The sequence below is a fragment of the Varanus komodoensis genome, unplaced genomic scaffold (genome assembly GCF_004798865.1).
Source record: "Varanus komodoensis strain SLA01 unplaced genomic scaffold, ASM479886v1 scaffold7_1, whole genome shotgun sequence".
Lineage (NCBI taxonomy): Eukaryota > Metazoa > Chordata > Lepidosauria > Squamata > Varanidae > Varanus > Varanus komodoensis.
In genome coordinates, this window is record NW_025336479.1 from 5,468,190 (window position 1) to 5,488,851 (window position 20,662).

The 20,662-nt window shown below is 43.4% G+C and overlaps 1 protein-coding gene across 1 annotated transcript in view; it reads left to right on the forward strand.

Moving 5' to 3' along the window:
- GLP2R (glucagon like peptide 2 receptor) overlaps positions 1-20,662 on the forward strand; it is a 49,594-nt gene that overhangs the window by 21,782 nt on the left and 7,150 nt on the right. The window contains exons 4-12 of the mRNA XM_044454064.1: positions 173-263; positions 5,133-5,237; positions 8,650-8,768; positions 12,870-12,976; positions 14,807-14,981; positions 15,916-16,072; positions 17,484-17,544; positions 19,330-19,399; positions 20,461-20,549. Of these exons, the coding sequence (XP_044309999.1) occupies positions 173-263; positions 5,133-5,237; positions 8,650-8,768; positions 12,870-12,976; positions 14,807-14,981; positions 15,916-16,072; positions 17,484-17,544; positions 19,330-19,399; positions 20,461-20,549 (974 nt within the window). The remainder of the gene's footprint in view (positions 1-172; positions 264-5,132; positions 5,238-8,649; positions 8,769-12,869; positions 12,977-14,806; positions 14,982-15,915; positions 16,073-17,483; positions 17,545-19,329; positions 19,400-20,460; positions 20,550-20,662) is intronic.

Below are 20,662 nucleotides of genomic sequence, written 5' to 3' on the forward strand. Positions count from 1 at the left end.
GGACAGAGCAAGGGTTGTGAAAATGAGGTTTGGAGGTACTCGGAACTGAATTAGAGATGCCATGGCCAGGATTCTGATACAAAATGCTGGTCTTGTTTTCTTATGATCACTCTTTGGAAGCATGTAGCTTCCATACTTCAGTGGTTGATATATAATATTCCTTTATCTGCAGGTCAAAGGAGATTTTGAGGCGACGAAAGCTAGCTGGTTTAGTTATAAAGAAGCTTGTCTGAGAAGGTTGCAGACGCCGAAAAATGATACGGGTAAGAAAGCAAATAGACTTCAAAAGCACCATTACCTGTATGCAAAGAAGAATTTAGTAAGCTCCTAACAGTTTTTGCCAGCTATGGAGAGATGCTGGCTCAATGTTAAAGATCATGCACTTTGCATGAAGAAGGTTCTAGTCAGAATTCTTGGTGATTCTAGGCTAAATGGACCGAGGTTGTTCTGTGGGAACCTCTTCCAACGTGAAGGCCAAATCCAACTTCAGAGAGGTTCTCGGGAACCACATGTGGTGGGGGGGGGAGTCATAGGCAAAGGGGGCGAGCCACAAATCCCCTCATCAGCATATTTTAGCCTAAAGACCCTACTGCCAGGCACCAAGCTTTAGGAAGGCATCCCATTCTGTTGGAATGGGATGGAGAGAAGGCACAGCAGCCGGGAGATGGTCAAATAGGGGAAAGGGTTTGTGGTCTGTGACCACCTGCAGGACCCCAGAGCTAGATTAGGGCCCTGGAAGATCAGATTTGCCCCTTGGTCCTGAGGCTCCACATCCCTTGCTTGGTTCTCGTCTCTGAGCTAGATGAACCCATGTCCTGCTGCAGAAGAAGGCTACCAGGAAGGGGGACTTTATGCTTGCCTCCATTCCTCATTGCTGACCCTTTATTGTGCTGAAATTCGTTTGAAACATGATCACATTAATAAAATCAAATGCATCCATAAGACCTACAAATGATTAAACATTTCTCAGAACACTGAGGTTCAAGTTTCCAAGATTCTGAGCAGCACATTTGAACTGAATCTTTATTGCCTGTCATCTTTCATCTCCTGCCTTCTTTCTTGCAAGGAACCAATGTGGTTCGCATAATTCTCTCCCTGCTTTCAATTTCATCCTCACAGCATCCGTGTGAGATGGGGTAGGCTCACAGGGTAGGTCAGGCCTAAAGTCACCCAGTCTCCCTCATGGCTCAGTGGGGCCTCTCTCAAGTCCCAGTCCAACACTCTAACCACTATGCAATACTGGCTCACAATTCATTTTCCACATTGCAGAATCCACTCATATATCTGTGCAGTTCTCATAGGACTGCATCATCCCAGGACTGCATTATTATCTGCTTTGCACTACGCATTCACATACCCTGCGATATCTTGTACCTTTCCCATCCCCACCCCATCTTGGGAATAAGGACTTATATAAAAAGACCATGTGGTGACATTGCATAAACATACAATAAAAACACAAACTGAATCTGCACTAATGGGGACCATTCTGCACCATAAATACATCAGAAAGAGACCACTTAAGTCAATGGCAAAGATCCCACCACTCTGAAGAAAAGCAGGCTTCCATCTAAACATGGCACAATGCTTGCAACGAAATCCATGCAAACCCGGCATTGCCTTAAATAGATTCATTATTTCCGGCAGGGGCCAGCCACAGATCATCTACAAGCCTGCAGGAACTGTTCACCAAAGCGCTTGCTTTGTTTTTCACTGGCTTAATGCCATCTACTTAAACTTGGAAATGTTCCAGTCAATCCATTGGAACAACCAAACTGTTAAAACAGACTGGATTTCTTTGCATGGTTTCATATCAGAACTGCAACTTAGATTAAACTGAGGGGGGAGAGGAAGATTAGGTCTTGGGTTCCTTGCAGGAAAAAAGGCAGAATATAAATATAATTAATGAATGACTGCATAACCTTGCAATGGACAGGGCTGAACACAGGATCTACAGATGGAGTTGCCCTCCATCCATTAGGCCCACTAAGCTCACCCATGCCTTGCTGACAGGTCATTGTACATTCACGTGTCGGCAGCACCAATGGTAATTAAGAGGAAAACACACAGTACTGGGACATTCAGAACACGTGTGAGTCATTCCAGATCAGCCTTCTCCAATCTAGTGCCCTCCGGATAGTCTGGACTTCAGCTCTCATCAGCCCTAACCTGTTCAGTCAATGACCTGGACGATGTACTTCAAAGTACCTGGGAGGCATCAGGTTGGAGCAGAGTGTCTGAGCTGCCATGGGCAGGAGGGAACCCTAAGTGCTATTGCTTTCTTCTGGCAGTGACTGCACATTTAGCTTAATACAATTCCAGCCTCAGACAAGAGCCACACCAATCAAATAAACAAATGCCAGAATTCAGTAATTTAGTTTGGGAAATGGTACGCTTGCAAGCCATGCCTAGTGGTTCCGCAGTCATGCCTAAGAGATGCGGAGTGATACCACCATGGCAGAAGGTCCAAACAGGCACAAGCTCAGTTACGGGCATGTTTATCTCTGCCAACTTTTGCAGTGCTTGTTACACATTCATCCCACACTTTAGCTCATGGTGTCAGACTATCTTTGTGATACAGAAAGTGCCGTTCCATCTGGCGAAACTCAGATCTGCAAGCCTGCATCTCTGCCATGCGCCCCACTTGCCTGCATGCAAGAAGGACCTCGGTGCCAAAGAGCCGGATCTGGACTCTCAGAAGAGCAGTCTTAGTGCAGGGTTCTCCTTTCTTCCCCACTTCGGCTGAATCATTTTATGTGAGAGCCTGAGAAATCCTGAAAAGTGTAACTGAGCAGATGCAACCTCAGGGCAGTTAATAAATGACAAAATGTGGCCTTTCTGACATGTTTGCTAGGTAAGATTGAGTTGCTTTCTTTCAGCTCCATAACAACCCGGGCATGCCCCTGACCTCTGATTAATATAAAGTGTTCCCAAAATCAATACCAAGAATTAAATTCAACATACTTCCCCAAGCTCCAAAGTGCCACTCCCTTTCTTCCACTACACGTACCTATAAACCCTTTTTGTGGTATTTAAGAGGCCTAGAATCCAGTCCACCCAATGCGTCTGTATTGCTTGGGATGACTTGTAACAGGTACAACAATAAAATCAGATGGCTGCAACAAAACAGAGACAAACAGGCAGAGCTGGCGAAAAGCATGCAAAAATAAAGGCTTACCAGATAATTAGGAGAAACTTCCAAAGAGTGTTAGCAGTTCAGCAGTGGTACAGTTTGCTTCAGGTGGTGGGTTCTCTGTCGCTGGAAGTATTTTAGCAAAGGCAGGATGGATGCTATAGCTGTATTCCCCAGGCAGAACCTGCATTGATCAGCGATTGGACTAGATGATCTGCAAGATCCCTTCCAGCTCTTATGATTCTCTAATAACCATCAACTAGAGGATTAGGCAGGCCAGATGCCTGCTGGAATTATAAAGTTCTGACCAGGAAGCAGAAAACAGTGCAGGTGGGATGGCAGATGACTCTCAGGAGGTACAATGGGATTGTACTGCTTTCATTCACCACTCTGGGCTGCCTGTCCCTTGGCCTTTCTGTCTTCTGGGTCCTGTTAGCATCCTATTCCCCCAATCTCTCTGATAAATATTTATTTGTATGCATTTATTTATTTTATATGCTCCGTACATCCTGGCCAAACACAAAGATCCCTCCATCGAGTTTGGAGGACTCCCATCCCCTGCAGCCCCCTGCTCCCCAGCCTACCCCATTCAGCAGGGTTCCTTCTGCCAGCGCTGTTGCACACTTTGAAGCTGGACCTAGGCTCAGACTTTATCGGACAACAGTACTGCCAAAGCTAGTGCAAGGGTAACATAATGTAGGCTGGGAGTGTGAGCTGGAAAGTTTCCAATTCAAATAGGATCTAATCTCAACAAGAGCTTGCTAAGTGGTCTTAGGCACGCCACTGTTCTCTCATACTTTATCCTTCCTCCGTAATGTGGCAGAGATAATCATGCTTGCTACCTTCTCTGGCTGTTTACTTATTTTATGTGGTTGTGGTTGTTCAAACTTCATGGGCTGACCTGATTTATATTCTCTCACATATCTTCATTAATTTCCTGTCGACACACAAGAAGACAATGTGGGCAAAATGATAATCAGCCCGTGTATGCGTGTGTCGGTTCATTTGTTTTCTAAAACCTGCTGCGACGAATGCAGAGCATCATCAGGGTTTTGGTGCTTATTCATGTCTGAACTTTTTAACCAATCCTCTGGCCTCTTGGAAAATTCTTGATCGGTTTTTTTCTCACTCACCTTAATTAACTTCCTGTCGGTATTTCCTGTTGATATGCCGCAAGACAACACGTTGACAGAGTCAAGATGAGAATCAGCCACTTGCTTGTTTTGGTCATTTCTGTTTGTTGGCTCCATTCCCTGTACACCCCATCCGGCCTCCCACAGGTTCTTTGTTTAGAGAATGTTGATGGGAACTTTGGTTAGAAAGACTTGGCTTCTTTCCATTTAAGTGGGCATCCTAATCTGTAGCACCAACCAAATGGTAGCATATTGTAAAATGGCAAAGGGGCTGCCTGCAGAAAACTTCATTGTAGACCAATGAGCAGCAGCACCGAAGTGCAGTAAATTGTGCAGTGAACTGTATGATCGGTGTGCAAAATGGGAGCAGGGGGAAGGAGAATTGAGATAGCTGCATGTCAGGTTGAGCCAGGCTCAATTACATGTGTTGAAAAGAAGAACACGGGCACCGTGACTATGCATACCTGTTGATGGGGAGGGCACTTTGCCATTATGTCCTCCTTGTGGATTTCTAGTGGCTTGCTCCTGTTTGAAAAGCATGCTAGACTGGATGGACTCTTGGTCTAAACCAGCATCAGAAGTCTTCTTATGCTCTTTGGTCATAAGAAAGCATCCCGCTACACTTCCAGTGGAATGCTTATAATCAGACAGTAAACTACATCACATATATTAATTCAATGTAAATACCACCAGACGCTCAGTCCTATGCATCACAGATGCAATTATAGTATGGCTTGGTTTAGACAGACTGCATTACTTGGTGATCAATTGCATGTAACCTTTCATTAACATTAAAAATATATTCTCTCTCTCTCTCTTTCTCTCTCTCCCCCTCCCCTCCCCTCCACCTTTTCTTTTTGTCTCAGAAGTATATTGCAATGGGAGTTTTGATCGTTTTATTTGCTGGCCACATTCATCTCCAGGAAATGTCTCTGTTCCTTGTCCACCTTATTTACCTTGGATAAAAAATGGTAATGTGATGGTCGGAAATAGATGCTAATGACCAAACTGTGATATATGATAACATTTCTCTTCCCTTCCAGAGCTCTGTGTTGGCTACCTTTGTCCTGTAAAGAGGTTGTTAACTGGCATCTTTCACCCTGATAGCATAATCTTGGGGAAATGTCTGAATTACGTATCTCAGAAACCTGATCCTGCCACACTCTGTGCATAGTTGTGAGCATCATATATTAAGAAGCTGACTCATGCAATTTTTTTCTGGGGCAACTACATCCATAAAACAGAATATTCAACTATATAGATGAGTGCGTCAGTTACCCAGCCCTGGCATGTGGCGCTGATCACTTAGTTTCTCCGACGGATGGAAAGAACCATCAAAATTTGCCACTCTTTTATTACTTTGGCACAGCCACACAAATCCCAAATCATCCCGAGCAAGCTGGCTCACCTGCTTGCTACTTCAAAGCTGGGGTAGTTCAGCTACTGGCGCTAATAAATAATTGCTGACTGCAATCTGTACACTGAACTGCACGCTGATTGAAGAGATGGTGCATTTTATGTGCATACAGAGCTCCTGTCCATGCCAGCACCTTTAGAACCTCTCTCTGGAACCTTTCAAGATGCCTCGCTAGTGTGGAGCTGAACCTACCATAGCTCAGCCCCCTTTCAGCAGGGGCAATTTTTATCATCTTTTAAGTAGCACGAAAACACCTTCCTGGCCATACTGATTTTGCAAACAATGCTAAACTTCATTAAAATACCACCAGAGAGGGAAGTTTAATTGAATTATTCTAAAATTAGCCATTGCAAGGAGTACCACTGCCCTTAGCAGAGGTAACAGATAAACTGGGAAAGGTTCAGAGGAGGCCACCAAGGATGCTCTAGGATATGGAGACAAAGCCCTGTGAGGAGAGCATGAAAGAACCGGGCATGTTCAGCCTCGAGAAGAGAAGACTGAGGGGAGATGTGACAGTGCTCTTCAAGTACTTGAAAAGCTGCCACAGAGAGGAAGGCCAGGATCAATTCTCAATCATCCCAGAGAGCAGGACACAGAATAACAGGCTCAAGTTCTGTCTGAAAATTAGGAAGAATTTCCTGACCATTAGAGCAATACAACAATGGAACCAATGACCTAGGGGGTTGTGGGCTCTCCCACACTTGAGGCATTCAAGATGCAACTGGACAGCCCTCTGAAAGGGATGGTTTAACTGGGAGTGCTGCATGGGGCAGGGGTGGACCCGATGGCCTTATGGACCCATTCCGACGCCACTTTTCTATGGTTCGGCAACACCGCTAGCTGTGGTTTGTTGAGATGGAGCCACACAGTTGCCTCAGTCGTTCAGTACCCCTTGTGGAGATGGCTATGGGGACTGTCATGATGAGCCCTTGCGCTTCATAATTTGCCACCACACAAGTGGAAGTGGTCATCAGAGCCCAAGCACTGCAGGCAAAGTTTTCATACCTCCCTCACACACCATAATGTGTCAGCTGGTGAGTGTAGCTGACACATACTCCTCTGTGAGTTACTAGTGGTTAACTGATATAGTGAGAAGACTGCATGTTACACCTCTGTGAGTAAGCCAAAACTCTGCCGAAACCAGTTCCTTTGAACCCAGGGGTGCAGAACCTGTAGCCCAGGGTCCAAATCTACCCTCTAGGGTCCAAAGCTCACTGCCTGGGGGCAGGCCCAAACCCAGAAACCCATGCCCCCATTCTCCAAGTCCCATGTAGTTCCCCACAACTGCAGATCTTTTGGTTCTTTCCTGGCTATTGTACACATGTTCCCATTCTAAAAGGCCAAAACACTTCTGTGAAGTCTACGTTTCTGCTGGGAAGAGGGCTTAAGCTAAAATATGCCAGCTTTTTGGTATTTTGATCTATCTCTTCAGTTCCAGAGCTAAATTTCTTTAATTTAATTCAGTTTAATAATTTAATTTAATTTAATTTACATCCCACCTTTTCTCCTTTCAAGGAACTCAGGGCAGCTTACAAAATTCTCCTCCTCTCAATCTTATCCTCACAACAACAACCCTGTAAAGTAGGTTGAGCTGAGAGTCCATGACTGGCCCAAGTCACCCAGTGAGTTTCATGGCCAAGCAGGCCAAGCATCTCCTCAGTCCCCAGCCCAACACACCAGCTTGGCTTTCACTGGAATTCACTGTAATGCAGCTCCTAAGATCTCTCAGATGATGTTGACTGTCAGGCTGGAAGAAGTTTTGCCCTTTTTTTCACCTAACCCCCTGAAAAGTTGCTCTTTTCTTTTATATTATCCACGAGAACAGTCCAATGTGCAGAAACAAAGCTGGCAGCTAGATCCCCCCTCCGTTCTCATATTTATTATTTATTTATTACAAACATTTGTATCCTGTCCTTCGGACAAGCACTCAGGACAGCTTACATAGCATAAAATTGAAACAGTATAATAATAAAACCACAGTTATTAAAGAGCCAGTGTGGTGTAGTGGTTAAGAGCATGGGACTGGGACTCAGAGGATCTGGGTTCAAGTCCCCGCTCGGCCATGGAGCCAACTGGGTGACTTTGGGCCAGTCACAGTCTCTCAGCCCAACCTACCTCACAGGGTTGTTGTTGTGGGGATAAGATGGAGGAGGAGAGATAATGTAAGCTGCCTTGAGCCCTTTGTAGGAAAAAGGCAGGATATAAATCAAAAAAATAAAAAATAAATAAATAAAAATAAAACCATATAAAACTGAACCTCATAAACTAAAAAGAAAAGGAAGGAAAAAATGGAAGATAGAAAATGAAAAGTGAGACTTTGAGGAAAGAAAAAAAAATCTTAAAACATCTAAACCCCTTGATTATTAAAATGGTGGTTAAATAAAAAGGTCTTTACCTGGCGCTGGAAGGAGTACAACGTCGGTGCCAGGTGGACCTCTCTGGGGAGCGCATTCCATAGCCTGGTGGTGGCCTTCCACATGGTCATGGCACACCATTCACTGGGGGGAGTCTGTGCTAGCAGGGAGGCAGTAATCCTGGGAGGTGGTGAAGCAGGCAATGGCAGAGCCGGTGAGCTCATCCGAGTTGGAGAGCACAGAAAGCCAGATCTGCTCTGTTGGCATTGTTTAGAACTTGAATTGCTTAATTATGCTACATGAATTCCCAACCCAACCGCAATTTAAAGCACAGAAAAGGAAATACAATCTTGCCCAAAGTGTTGGATTTAAGCACTGAAGAAGGCTTTAAAAATAAGGAATTAGGGGAATTGACAGTGTTAATACACTGATAAATATTAAACTTTCTACAGTTACCTCCCAAATAAACAGACATTACAGAAAGCCCTTTAGAACAAACCAGTGCTCTTTTTCTGGGGTTTCCAGGCAAGCAGTGAAAAGATGACAGCTTTACCATGTCTACAAAATGCGGTCTGTAACTTGACCTCCGTGCCTGTGTCTGCTTACTTTTAGGAAATGAAATAAAAGTATACAGAGTCTGCCTGGACCAAGGTGTTTGGAAAACCAATGGAAACACCAGCGAGGTTTGGAGCACGCGCTCAGAATGCCTTCAGAAGATAAACCCAACAAGCGTGAGCAGGCTTGCCTTTTTATGGTTTTGTATTAATCCGTCCTCAAAATCCTTTCTCAATCAAATTGTTTCCACTGAGCACGGTACCTGCCGGCATGACTGTGATCCAGACCTGACGTAACTTCTGCCACATGAAAACCTGGTAGAACTATGCATGTATTTATTTAGGGAAGAGGATTAGAGCAGCTAAAACTGGATGCTTAGGCTGAGCACTTTCTCGGTATGTGCTGCTTTGGATTCCTGGCTTGGATTCCTTTAGAAGGTGTTCTAAAGGGAACTCGGAGAACAAATCAAACTGGTAAGAGAGGTGAGCCATGCATACACAAAGCAAGCGCAGAATGATTTTTGCTTTGATGATGCTTCCTTTTATATGCTTCCTCTAATCTCACGTGGGAATCTACACATGAAAGTATCTAGCCACACAAAACTAACCAGAGCTGTAATGAACTTTCACAAGAGCCTTGCAAGAGTTTAATTAAAAAATATGCCACTTTCTGGCTGTCAACTGCATAATATCACTGGAAGGGTTATATTTGTTTTAATTTGCCAATATAACAATAAAAGAAAAATAAATAAACATTGGGGTGGGGAGAAAGAGAAGAAAGAAAGAAGGGAAAAGGAAGAGCATGACATCAAACAACACATACAATAATCTTTTACGCCACTTTAATATGACAATAAGAAAAAGAGGAAATAAAGATTTGACACTTCTATTCAAACATATTCATTAATGCAAGCAGTCCACACAACTAACGAGCATCCATATGCGATTGATAGTCACTGGAGATATATTCAAATATAGCATAAATAAGGAACTCTTCTGTCTGATAGGTGATGGGTGTTTTTCTTTCCAAGCTTGAGGTATAATTTTCTTTGCAAGGGTCCATCAGGGCTCTCAGTACCCACTTTTGCTGTCCACCCATTAATCTCCAATCATCCAGGTCCGATTTTTGCTATTAGCACAGATTTTTCAAAAGCAGAGTTTATGCGAGCACAAACTTCCCATGAAAAGAAAGGCATGGCAGGCCTTGCCCACAGCAGATGCCACAACAGTCCTCAACAGGTCACTAGCCGAACTAGCCAGGTTCTTCTTAGCAAGCCTGTGTGGCATCTGATATATGCAATGAATCATATTGTTGCTACTGCTGCTGAATATGCCTCTATTTTAAATCTGTGGAACTAGTACATATGAAAGCTAGAACAGTTTTCCAGTGATTAAACTGTATAGGGCATTCCAGTTCCCTGTTTCATTCATCTCTGACATTCTGAAACTGCATTACTCTGCAGAAGATGTTTATAAACAGCTACTGTATGCCTAGTTTTCCATAAAAAATCAGTTCCTCCAGCTGAAGCACCCATCACTGCTGACTAATCTATAGACTCCAATGAACTATTGGAATCTACCCTTTGAATACGCTGCCAGCTAGCACTAGACAGTAAATGGCATCTAATCTGTAATGTTCAAAAGGTAACCCCCCCCCCCTTTTCAGCCTCCAAAGTATAATTTCAACTGTCAATCCAGTTCCTCAATATAAAAGGCTGCCTCTCTATTTTCAAGACTGCATTCACCCATAAAGTTAATTGTGGGGGGGGGGGGGGCATAAATTGTGGCAAGTTCTTAAAGAGATGGGAGTACCAGACCATCTTATTTGTCTCTTGAGAAACCTATATGTGGGTCAAGAAGCAACAGTGAAAACCGGACATGGAACCACTGATTGGTTCAAAATTGAGAAAGAATTTCGGCAAGGCTGTATACTGTTGCCCTGCCTATTTAACTTTTATGCAGAGCACATCATGAGAAAGGTGGGGCTAGATGAATCACAAGTTGGAATTAAAATTGCTGGGAGAAATATCAACAACCTCAGATATGCTGATGATACCACTCTAATGGCAGAAAGTGAAGAGGAACTAAAGAGCCTCTTGATGCGGGTGAAATAGGACAGCACAAAAGTTGGCTTGAAACTCAACATTAAGAAAACTAAGATCATGGCATCTGGTCCTATCACTTCCTGGCAAATAGATAGGGAAGAAATGGAGGTAGTGACAGATTTTATTTTCCTGGGCTCCAAGACTGCAGACAGGGACTGCAGTCAAGAACTTAAAAGATGCTTGCTGCTTGAGAGGAAAGCTATGGCAAATCTAGACAGCATACTAAAAAGCGGAGGCATCACCCTGCCAACAAAAGTGCGTATAGTCAAGGCTATGGTTTTCCCAGTTGCAATGTATGGCTATGAAAGCTGGACCATAAGGCTGAGCGCCGAAGGATTGAGGCCTTTGAACTGTGATGCTGGAGGAGACTCCTGTGAGTCCCTTGGACTGTAAGGTGATCAAACCAGTCAGTCCTAGAGGAGATCAACCCTGACTGCTCTTTAGAAGGCCAGATCCTGAAGATGAAACTCAAATACTTTGGCCACCTAATGAGAAGGAAGGACTCCCTGGAGAAGAGTCTAATGCTGGGAACAATAGATGGCAAAAGAAGAAGGGGATGGCAGAGGATGAGGTGGCTGGATGGAGTCACTGAGGCAGTCGGCGTGAGCTTGAGTGGACTCCGGGGGATGGTGGAGGACAGGAAGGCCTGGAGGAAAGTTGCTCATGGGGTCGCGATGGGTTGGGTACGACTTCGCAACTAACAACAACAACAACAAAAAGATCATGTATTTTATCTTTCCATCTGTTCAATCTGTACACAGAACATACCATAAGGAAAGCTGGATTAGGATCAGAAGAAATAGTGAAATTTGGCAGAAGAAACATCACTAATTTAAGAGATACAGATGATACCGTACTACTGGCAGAAAGTATCAGTGACTTGAAATGATTGCTGATGAAAGTGAAAGAAGAAAGTTCAAAAGCAAGTTTGCAGCTGAATATTAGGAAAACAAAAATCACAACTACAGAAAAATTACAGAAATTTACTTTTAACACTGAGAAGTTGAAATTGTGCATAATTGACTCAATTGTCAATTCAAAGGGAGACTTAGCATAGAAATTCAAAGAAGACTGAGGCTTGGAAGAGCAGAGATGAAGGAACTGGAAGAGATCATCAAGTGTAAGGAAGTTTCATTGGAGACTAAGGCCAAGACAGAAAGAAAATGGGTGCCTTCAAAACTACTAATTAATTCAGATTTTGACCAATTTTGACCAATTATAACCCCAAAGTGTTCCAAAGGTACCAATTAATCTTTTTAATTTTAGCATGGAGAACTCTGACCAACTAAGGAATAATGTCAAATCATCTCTATATAAAGCCATTCCATATTGTCTAAAGGCTAGGTATAAAGCCTGTTTGTGCACAAAACTGTGCATGTCTTTTCGCTGCATAATTGCACCTGGCAAGGATTTTGAAGACAGAAGAACTATCAAGGGAGGCAGAGGACAGCCCTGGTTTTCCCTGTACACTAGACTAAAACAAACAAACAAACCAACCACCCCCTTGAAAAAATTCCCTTTGTGGCTAGAAGTTATATTGGATGCAGGTGGCTCCAAATCCCCCAGGAGACACGGTTTACTCTCCATACAGTCCACGCAGAACCCATGGAACATTCTCCAAAATTACCCTAGAGAATGCAAAGTTTGGATGCCCACCCACAAGTAGGGACCTTGCTAATAAAACCAAATGCCCAGTTCAGAGAAGCCCTCCTAACACCCCCCCCCCCCCCTCAGATACACAGGCAGAATGTTATTCCATGTGTATCAAGGGACTGGCAATTCCCTTTGAGTAGCAGCACTGTGCACCTTAAGAAGTGCTTCTCTGGAGCCCCCCGCCCCCGACCTGGTGGCTGCCGCTGGAGTGGGAACGATGCACTACAACTTTCTCTTTCCAGCACAGGCTGTCCAGATGCCTCTGTGAGCTTACAGCAATGGTATGCTGGAGACAGCCACCTCCTGCTGTCCCCAGCTTATCTCTGAATGTATTGGTTCCATTTAAGTATTGGGGTAACAACCACTCATGGATCGCCATATGTGCCTTTTAAGCACATGAAGTTCCCAAACTGCATCAGTGCTGTGGAGATACTCATTGCCAGCAGCATCTGCTACAAGGTCCCATTTCCCAGGCTTTAAGAAAGATTAACTCCTAGTTTCTCTTCTCTGTTATTCCCAGAATGACCAACACACCTTGCTGATCATCCTCAAGAACCTTTATACTGTGGGATATTCCTTCTCTCTTGCTTCCCTTGTTTTAGCACTGTTCATCATGTTGCTGTTTAGGTCAGTATAACTACTCCTTCCGTAGAATATGGGATCTGGAATTATTCTGCAGTTTATTTTCTTGTTTGCAGGAGCTGGAATTTGAGCCTGGGTTTGCACTGCAATCAGAAGCTCAGTGATGGTTCGCACCATCATGGGAACGTGAGAAATCCATCCAGTGGGTGCTGTAATCAGGACACACAGCTGCCCAGCTGTGTGTGATGGTACCAGGCAGGGCTCAAACGATGCTCTGGGAACATGACAAGCCCTCCTGTTCTTGCTGCCTAAATATTTAATACGCTCCCCAAATCAGTCCTTGTACCAGAGGACTGGAGAATGGCCAATATAATGCCAATTTTTAAAAGGGGATTTGGGAGATCAGGGAAATTATAGGTCAGTTAGCTTACATCTGTTCTGGGTAAACTGCATTAAGGATTATTAAAGCATAAGTAAAGAAAGAATAAGTAAACACACAGAGGGACAAACCTTGCTGGGGGAAAAAATCAGTGTGGTGTCCACAAAGTCTTGTCTTGCTTCACTAACCTGGTGGAGTTCTTTAAGAGTGTCAGTAAGAACTTAGATGGGGTGATCCAGCAGACATTGTCAACAACCTTTTGGAAGTTCAAGTAAACCAAGTTCCTTGCCAAAGGTTCCTGAGCAAACTAAGCAGCCAGTCGAAATAGCAGTGCATGAGAAGGGTTCTAACAATGGGGTGCTTGAATAATTATATGAATAATAATTCATTTTTATTGGATATCTCAAATAATTAAATGAGGTAGCCTATTTTTGATAGCTATGATGGCCACTGATAATAGTTTTCACACACACACACACACACACACACGTGTGTGTATGTATCTCAGGACAAAAATATGTATTACTTAGCTAGGGCTCAGAGTTTTACTAAGCAGCCTCAAATTGAATGGACATTTCCAGATATTTTTTTCCCAGTTTTTTTACAGTGAAAATTATTCCTTACTGACAGCAGTCACAGACAATAAGACCAGGCTATTTGACAGGAAGTGTGCTGGAAGATGAATTGGGGGGGGAATCCTTTTCGCTAGAAATGATATCTAAGTAGAACATCACTATTCATAGGCTAAATGACAAAAAGGGGTGTATGATATACAGAAAAGAGAGCACAACAGGGTCCCTATGAATGATATTCTCCATAAACAACAATGAGGTTATTTCAATGTATGATGTAGGGCTCAACCCTATACATGAGTAGGCAGAGAGTTGGTTGAAACGTGCTGGAAGCTGAGGGACTTTTCTCTGAACACTGAGCCCTTAATTTCAGCACTGTTTGTTATACATCTTTTCAGTGAAACTTCCAGAGATTAGTTTGATACATTATGGTACTTTTCCAATCCATTTGAGCCTTCCTGGATTCTAACTGGGTCAAAAGTGCGAAAAATATTGCCCAAACTGGATTTACTCCTTACTAATGATGATTTACTCCATCATGACAAATCATTTCATTAAGGTAATAGGCTATCCATACAAAGAAAGGGCAGCCTCATTTGTTTACTCCTGATGGGGATGATTACCCCTTTTGGTCCATCATCAAATACCTCTGGAAATCAGGTGTGTTCAGTCCAGTATGGGGCAAGACTGGAGTCAGCAGGTACACTCTTGCTGCCCAGAAACTGCATACTTTTATTTGAAATTGTACAAGATGCAGGACTGAGCATATCGTCCCAGCATCTCTGGTTATTAAGTTGGCCCCAGCAAGGAAAAATGTTGCTCTTCAACACCATTCATGGCAGAACAAGAACATACTGTAATGAAGATCAGAATAAAACCAGCTGCAATAGATTCTTAATCTTGTACGCTTTTCTTTTTCAACAGGAAGCTACATTGCACAAGAAACTACATCCATATGAACCTGTTTGCTTCATTCATCCTGAGAGCCATAGGAGTTCTTATAAAAGACAGCATAACTCACAACACTTATTTATTTGTTTATACTGACTCCGAGAAGCCAAATGATGAAAACGGATGGATTTCCATCTTAAGTCCACAGGTATTACGGCAGACAATACCGGAAAGAGTCCATACTAAGTGGGCAAAGCAGAAAACTGGGCTTTTCATTTGTTTCTGCAAGTGAATCTCGGCAACCATTATGCTTGCAGGAAAGTCATTGTTGATTGCATTCATCTAAAGCACTGAATTTATGCTGCATATCTTTTGCTTGCCACCTTTGAGATCAAAGTGCCAATTTTTAAGTAACAATATTTGACATACAAACATAAAAATAGCTGATGCATTAAGGCACAGTCCTCTGGTATCTGAGAGGTCATAGGATTCTTTAGAATCCCAGCTCTGAGATCCCACGTTCTTGGAGCTGGAACTCCGAAGACCAAGACCCCTCACAGCTGTCAGAGGGAGAACCGCACTGGCTGACCCCAAGGTCACTACAGGGTCTTGCAGGAGTGGGGTACCAGGGAGAAGGCTGGAACTGTGGACTTATGCTGAATCCAGTTGGTGTCCAAGCCTCTGCCCCTCCTCAGCACTAAATCTCGACAACTAAAAGCAACTAGAAAAAAAATGCAGGCTGTGAGGTTTGAAGGTTGCCACCTGCTGTGCCTCTTTTCTGCCACTGGGTGATCAGAGGCTCATGTGCATTGCTGTGGAAGCAATAGGCCTGCGCCTTAACCAGATTTATTCAAATTAAGCATATAGACCACTTTTCTAGTTTTAAAAATTAAAATTCCCAATTGAAAATAGGCAAGATACAGATTCTATCTGAAATTTAGGCAAACAACACAAAGAAGTAAATGGAGCAGCAAAGATCGAGCACCAATTTTCAGAACCACAATAAAGTGATCCCCACCCTATTGGTATCGAAAGGACAGTGCTTATACTTGCAGCCGGAATGGAGGGCTGCAATGAGTTTGTCAACAAAGAAGTCTTATGGTGTTCTTAATGTTTTTCTTTTCATTGTCTCATTTCTGCAGAAGCTGGCCTTTTGCAAGGTGGGCCCATTTTTCTTGCATTATACTGTTGGGGCAAATTATTTCTGGCTTTTAGTGGAAGGAATTTACCTCCATAGATTATTGGCCACCGTGGTCTCTGAAAAACACCAGCTGCTGAGATACATCTTCATTGGATGGGGTAAATATGGATAATTTCTATATATTCTATTCCTTTCTCCATTCCACTCCACTCCTTTCGGTGTCAGGCTAAAACATTTTTATTTTCCCATTACTTTAATGTTTCATTAGGTTTTAATGTTGGTTTGATTTTATTGGAATTATGTGGATGCTGTGCTTCATTTCATTTTATGCAGTTTTTACTGTAAGACCGTCTGGAGATGCTAGTAGATGGACAGTATATAAAAGCTTTAAATAAATAACTTTCCCAAAGATTCTTGTTTTATAGTCCACTGTTCCAGGGTGGGTTAACATCAATTTGTAACCAGTGTCATCACTGCTTCTGCAAACAACAAGATCTTTCACTTATCGAAGGAAAAGAGGCCAAAAGCATAAATCTACACTTCTTAAAGTTTGCTGCTTCTATTATCTGCTTAGAGACTTTAAGGAAATATGAGAATTTAATTTCTTGGACATCATTTATGTATTCTATTTGAAATCTGAATAGGAGGGGAGAAGGACAAGTTTGGGATTTTTTTGGGAGGTGAGAATTGAGAAATGTTCAAAACTCTGAGAGCTTTTCTATACAAGACATTAATTGTGTGTTCAGGATTCTTTAGATGAGTCATGAGACTCCAGTTTTGTCTCCAGGTTTGTTTGTTTGTTTGCTTTTAGAGCACTATTCTTTTCTTTCTAAGAGTCAAGAAAATAGGACATTGCTTCTGGGTGTCCTGTTTCTGCTCATATATTTGCACTATTCTTCTATACTACAGCTCTACCTGTATAACAGAAAAACAAACAAGAAAAACTCTCCGTTTAGATCCTGGATCTCAGTTCTGCATTGAAAACAAAAGTAGATGCAGTGATTAACACTTTTGGGTAAAAGAGTTCTGAATTTACAATTGTAAATCTGGAAAATACAATTTTTGAAAATGTGCATTGCGAAATATATATTTCCGGAAAAATACTAATTTTCACACTTTAGGCAATGGGGGGAAGTGCACATTCTCCCCTGAGTAACCTGAAAACAGGTAGAGACCCAAATGGGTGTGAGCTGATAGAAGCCTCAAACTGATTTTTCTGACTATACAGGCAAGCTTGAAGATTGCTGGATCTCCCATGCTTAAGAGACTATCAGAAATTGGAGAGATTACAAATCTGGTTTAATGAACCATCAGCTGGAGCTGTCTACCTAGGAACTTAAAGAAAAATTACTGACAATGCAAACAAAAAATCCACATAGGTGGAGCATAATGAACAAGCCATGAGAAAAGGGGCTATTATAATTCATACCCTTTCCTTGTTCACATCCTTAGTAACCTTTCTTGCCTCTATATTATTTACACATCTTTATGTAGTAATCTCATCCCAGAAACACCAGGCCCATTATACACTGTCCTGCCACAATCCTCACCTTCCATTTTTCCTCCCAGGTGTTCCAGTTCTATTTGTAAGTTTCTGGGGAATAATAAAATACCACCTAGAACGTGAAGGGTAAGTTCTCAAAATGACTCCTCTGATTTGGTTATGTTTCACTTTTTGCCTACTGCCTGCCAGCAGAAAGTGAGGACTGAAACCTTTCCACGGAGCTCTTTAGGCTGAGTCTGGACAACCGTTTGATCTGTTGCAGCCATTTATAAGCTTGCCGTGGGCAAGATCAGCTGTAGCGTGCAGAGCGTTGCCAACCACACACCTTCCCCAACCTTGCGATGTTCTAACTCCTTTCTGATGCGCATCGGAAGCGGTGAAGCTGGCCGCGGAACGCCCGTGAGGCATCTAAAGCCAGGCCATTGCTGAGGCTGAGAGGCCCAGGCCTGACTTGAAGCAGATGCGGGCACAAGCTGCTCTCAGCAGCATGCTAGAGGAAGCATGGGGCGCAGCCGCTCTGTGGACCTCACGCTACGGCTCATCGCTCCCAGTCTTAAGCGGCTTCCTTTGCAAAGGAATTAAGGCTGCGCTCCGTGCACACTTACTAGATGGAAAGTTCCGTTGATCTCAGTGGGGGCTGCTTCTGAGAAGACCAGCCTGAGCCTGAGCCATTTCTCAAGCAACCGGCAGTTTAGATAGACGTCTGGAGCCCAAGTGGGTCATTGTCCTTTGCTTGCATATACACCAGTTGTTTCAGCCTGCACTAGCAACCTTATTATACAAATAAGGAATTGCATTGCATCAGCTGCAGCCAAGAGCATCAGAGGCTCTGCCGCAGTTAGTGGGGCTGGGTGCCGAAATGCCTTGTGCTCTCTTGCTTGGCAATGAAGGACTGTTTAGGATTGATTTTGAGCAAATGTAATCTTGACAAGTAACTTGATCGGAACTCTTTGCAAACCCCTGCAGGTTTCCTGCCAAGCTTGCTTAGTTTCCAAAGCAACTGTAGGAGAGCATTTCAGTTTAGCACTCTCCTGCTCAAATGGTAGCCTTCACTGGCATGCTCTTGTGCAGAGGGTGGAGCCTTGCTGTGTTGACTATTCCAGGGGAAAGTTTGTCATGTACGGGATTTATGAAGGGGGAATTGCTGCACTGCCTGGAGCCAGCAGGAGCTCTGTTGGGTGTGCAGGGTCTCAAAAGTTTGCTAGAGGCATGCTCAGCCATTAGAACTACTTGGGGACCAGGTCCAGCTCTCTGGAGAATGCCCAATTGCACACTTGTGTTGCCCCAGCCACAATTCTTTAGTGGCCCCCTGGCTTTTATGCAGCTTCGCACAGTTCTGAAAGGTTAAAATGTCTCTTCTAAGGCTTAGCTACTGGTAGGAAGAGTTTTAGGCTGCAATCCTATGGCAAAGAACCTGAGAGTAAGTGCTACTGAGCACAATGTGATCTGCTTCTGGATTGCACTGCATTTATAGGGTTGTATTTATAGGACTGCACTGTTCAGCTCTAGCATAGTGGTACTGTTTAAATCTTTGGCCCCACCTCCTTCACCTCTCTACCCACATGTTAAGCACTTTTAATAAAATATGTGAACTTGTTGCTTTTCACCACAACCAACATAAGTTTCATAAGATGTTCCCTGCTGGATCAGATCCAGGGACCATCCAGCTCAGCATTCTGCCCACATGGTGGCCACCCAGTCGCCTATGGGGAACCCACAAGCAGGATGTGAGTGCCACAGCATGCCCATGTTCCCCAGCCAGTGGTGTGCATAGGCATACTGCCTCTGATACGGGAAATACTTCCTCTGATACCAAGTCCACTGGCCCCCTTTAAAATGCTTTTCTAATTTAAAAAGGAGTCTTCCATTTGCAGTTTTGAGCTGACAGAACAACATTTGTCTTGCTCCTAGATGCTGGGCTACAAATGACAACATGGCAGTCTGGTGGATCATCCGAGGGCCCATATTACTTTCCATTGTCGTAAGGATCTTTGTGTCATTTGATTGCAGCAGCATGCCATTTGATAGCATGTTGTTTTAATTGCTGTTTGCAAGGAGAATTGTCTCTTGGTTCACAGTAAGGAGACACTGGCTTCTCTCTGCATTTCACTAGATAAGCAAAGATACATGACCAACCCTAAAGAATCGAAAACAAGAACTGTATGGACAAAAATGGAAGGAAGAAATAGTCAGCAATATGAGCTAGCAAGTTTTGTATACACAGAAAAGCTAATGCTTTTGACATGCTTGGTACTGGTTTAAAGAGAGATTGTATGCTATAATTCAAATTAATGAGACAGACTTCTAAATAAGTATGTGCAGGAATACCATGAATGTTTGGTTCTCTTACATCAAGGTTTTTGTATAAATCTTGAGTGCTCTTCCCCACATTCCAACACCACCCTTCCTCTTCCTCCCTGTTTCCCCTGGGCAGTCTCCCCAACTCTGACTAGCCTGGATCAAAAGAACGTTGATTTGAGGGTCAGCATCAAGAATAGGGTGTCTAGCTGGGCACCTGCTGAAGAGCAGGGACCCAATAACAAGACCCCTGGCCTGGCTCCTCCTCTTCACCACGGCAACTCATTGGCTTACCTGTTCTTCCTCTGGCCCAGACAATGGTGAAGGTGAGAGAGAGGAGCAGCAGACGCCACAGCCTGCTTGCTCCCTGGATCTCTGCCTGCCAGAGACTCAGGCCAAGAAGGAGGATGCAGATGAGTCAAGGCAGCTGGTGACCCTGATGGTAAAAGGGACTAACAGAGGGAGGCCCCATGGAAGGAGTGCTGCCCCAGGGCCCTCCAAAATCCAGGAGCAGGCACTGGCTGAATCCCTTTTTCAGAAAAGGAAGTACAGAATGAGATAGAGCAAGGCAGCAAATATTGTCCAAACTGATGACCAAAAATCCTTCATCGCTCGATCAGCTAAATTGTCCCTTTAAGGGCATGTCTTCCAATAGAAGTGCTTGCCTGTTTATTGGCAGAAGGACAGGCAGAAATATATTCAGTGTATATACACAAACTAACCAAGATGTGTGATTTTCTGAAGGTTAATTTCTACATCTTCCTAAACATTATGAAGCTGCTGCTTTCCAAACTTAAGGCCCAGCAAATGAGCTTTCAGGATTACAAATTCAGGTAAGTACTCAATTCCCAGTTATGTACTAATCAATTTAGCCTTCGAACAAGGTTTAAGCGAAAAATGGAATTTCATAATCTGCTGCATTCACACTTACAAGGCGGAACTGCCA